Below are 2716 nucleotides of genomic sequence, written 5' to 3'. Positions count from 1 at the left end.
GCACGTCACGTACTGTACTTGCCTCAGACACGCTAGTTGAAGGAGAAGAAACCTCGCCTCCTCAACAAAACGTCGTCACCACTACTCCACCATCAAGCCCCCTTGCTCCTTCACCAAAAAGGACAAGGGTTGAAAAGATTGTTGAACCTGCCCCTCAGTTGGGCAGTTCGTCGACTCTGCTCTTGGATGATGTAAGCTTGTCGACATCTATCTTTTCCTTATTTTGCTTTTTTTTTACGCCTTCTCTCTTTTTCATGCCGATGTTTCTCTTGCTGTGTTCACCTTGAATAGCCTATGATCAAAGATCTTCTCCGCATCGGCTCCCAATTTATTGGGTACCGTGAATATGCTAACAGAGCCAAAGGTAACGACCTTTAAACTTGCCATTTTTCCTTGACTTTTTGCTCCTGTTGCTTGTCGCGATTTTTGATCTTTCTTCTCTCTTCTTTTTTTTTATATCTCGACAGAGAAACTTGCAGAGGCCAACAAACGTGCCGACGCACTTGCTCAAAAACTTGAGCAAAGTGAAGCGGCTCGCAAGAAAGCCGAACTCGCTGCTAGCAAAGCCAAGGCCGAAGCTGATGAAGCCAAGGCGAAAGCTGCTGGTGTCGAGGAACTGCAGAAAAAACTTGAGGATGCTACATCTGCCTTAGACGAGCACAAAGCTGCGCAAGCTTCTCGTGAAGAAGGAATCCTCAAGCGCCTGAAAACTCAAAGTCGCCGCACTTTCAGTAATTTTGCTGATCCCTTCTATTTTTATGAGAATCGTTGTTTCTTGTTTTTTGACTAATGCTTTGTTTCCTTGACAGCCCAAACAAACCAGGATTTTGATCTGACGAATCCTGTCGATGACCCGCTCCTTGACGCACTTTCCTATCTGGAGCTTCATGGGTCCGAGATTCGTGAAGGTGTGTCGAATGCTAACGCAGTATTGTCGGCATTGTTCCCCTACTTCTTCCCGAAGAAAGAGGAGCCTGCGACTTTCCTTAACCTTGCCAAGATGTTCAACTCATCGGAAGACCTTGGACTGAAGATGCGCCAAGAAAATATGAAGGTTGCCGTTGAGAACACTGTCGCTTTGGTTGCTGACAGTCAACAGACTATCGACTGGATGAAAGTTGGCGACACCGAACAGATAGAGCAATCAAGGTGGAAGTCGCTGATCAAGGCAGCCAAGCCCAACACAAAGAAGATCTTGGCCTATCTCGGGATTAAACCAGCGTCGACTCCTAGCTCGTCAAGGCCGGAGGTCTAGTTGCATGCCTCTGTTTTTCTTTCTATTTCTTTTGCTCTTGTCGCCAAAGTAGTCATTTGGCGACACGTACTTCCTTAGCTTCACTGTAATGCCCTTGTAATTATTCCAAGAGATTAATGAAAACTCTATCTTTGCTTGTTGTTTGATGTTGTCTTGTTTAAATTTCAGTTGATATTTGATAACTATACTCCATCTTCCGCTCCTTCCAATGTTTCGCCTTCTTCTTCTCGCGCGAGGAGAGCTTTTGCTGATACTGCACCTATCGACGATACCTTGTCGCAAGAACTGGATGAACTTCGACAGCAACTTCAGTATGCGAAGAAACAAACACTTGTGATGATGGAGCAATCTCGTAAGTCATCTGAAGCCGAAAAAGTTGCTCTTCAACAAGCTCGCGAGGCCGTGGCTGCTAAGGAAATTGCTGCTTCCGAGGCTGAAAAGGCGACTACTCGAGAAAATTTCATGCTCGAATTAATGAATGAAGCCAGTGCGGATATGTCGGGTATGCTTGTTTTATCCTCCGATATCTTTCATCTTCATGCTATGTCTCTTAAAGGTTTCCACTTCGTTGTTTTGACAGGTTCCTTTACTGATGCTGCTGCCGAGGAAGAGAGGGTAAATGCTAGGACGAACCTCCTTGTTAACCTTTCCCTGGACCATGGTTCTTTGTTTTGGGCTACCCCAGAGAGGACCCGCCAAATTGTCAGATTTCAAGATCGCACCTCTCAAACTCGCGATTTTCTTGACTTCTGTACCAAGACCTTGTCCATGGTTTACAACTCCATGTTTCCTCGGAACGTCCAACCAAAAACTCTTCCTGAATTAATGGAAAGATTCAAGGATGCTCGCAGTATCCATGATTTTGTCAAAGCTCAACTGGTAGCTGGCGCCAGATTTGCTCTTATCATGCTCCAGATCTGCCACTCAAATCTTGACCTTACCCAAGTTGTCGCGAAAGTTCATCAAAAGATAAAACGTCGAAGAGTTGGTGTTGATAGGATTAACACGAAGGTTACGCCTATAGCCGAAGAAATGATTGAGGACCTTCTTCGGATGGACGCCGACTTTTTTGCCGATGGCCATTATGCCGATTTTCTTGGCGCTCCTGAAGAAAACAGAGTTACTCTTGATGACATATTGAATCAAGACTAGTTATTTTCCTCTTGTAGATATTTCTTTTTTGTAACCCATGACTATGATTATATTGTGAAGCAACCACTATATTTCTATGTTTGTCTAGCCCCCGAGTGTCTCGGTGACTCTTTACTATATTTGTATATTTGCGAGGTTTTGAACCAAGGCATTTATATATTTATGGCGAATATGAGCCCCCGAGCTTTTTTATTGAGTACTATTTTGTATTTTTATTGACTCACGAGGTATTTTAATACCAAGGCAAGGCTTTTCTTTTGTCGATGAACTATATTGAAATTCGTCGGAGCAGAGACTTTGATCATGTCG

The 2716-nt window shown here is 44.1% G+C and overlaps 1 protein-coding gene across 1 annotated transcript; it reads left to right on the top strand.

Annotated features, from left to right (window-relative positions):
- The first annotated feature begins 281 nt into the window (after positions 1-281).
- Positions 282-1395, top strand: LOC139832148 (uncharacterized). Its single transcript, XM_071821711.1, has 3 exons — positions 282-364; positions 468-731; positions 810-1395. The coding sequence occupies exons 1-3, from the start codon at positions 295-297 to the stop codon at positions 1253-1255; spliced, it is 780 nt and encodes a 259-aa protein (XP_071677812.1). The 5' UTR covers positions 282-294; the 3' UTR covers positions 1256-1395.
- The last annotated feature ends 1321 nt before the right edge of the window (positions 1396-2716 follow it).

This window comes from Lolium perenne, chromosome 6 (assembly GCF_019359855.2).
Source record: "Lolium perenne isolate Kyuss_39 chromosome 6, Kyuss_2.0, whole genome shotgun sequence".
Taxonomy (NCBI): Eukaryota; Viridiplantae; Streptophyta; class Magnoliopsida; order Poales; family Poaceae; genus Lolium; species Lolium perenne.
This window is presented reverse-complemented; position numbering and strand designations above follow the sequence as displayed.

Bases quoted from the DNA above. Each gene is read 5' to 3' on its own strand.
- LOC139832148 (XM_071821711.1), top strand. From the start codon at position 295: ATGATCAAAGATCTTCTCCGCATCGGCTCCCAATTTATTGGGTACCGT. The intron at 365-467 runs GTAACGACCTTT...ATATCTCGACAG, and splicing joins ATATGCTAACAGAGCCAAAG to AGAAACTTGCAGAGGCCAAC. The intron at 732-809 runs GTAATTTTGCTG...TTTCCTTGACAG, and splicing joins TCAAAGTCGCCGCACTTTCA to CCCAAACAAACCAGGATTTT.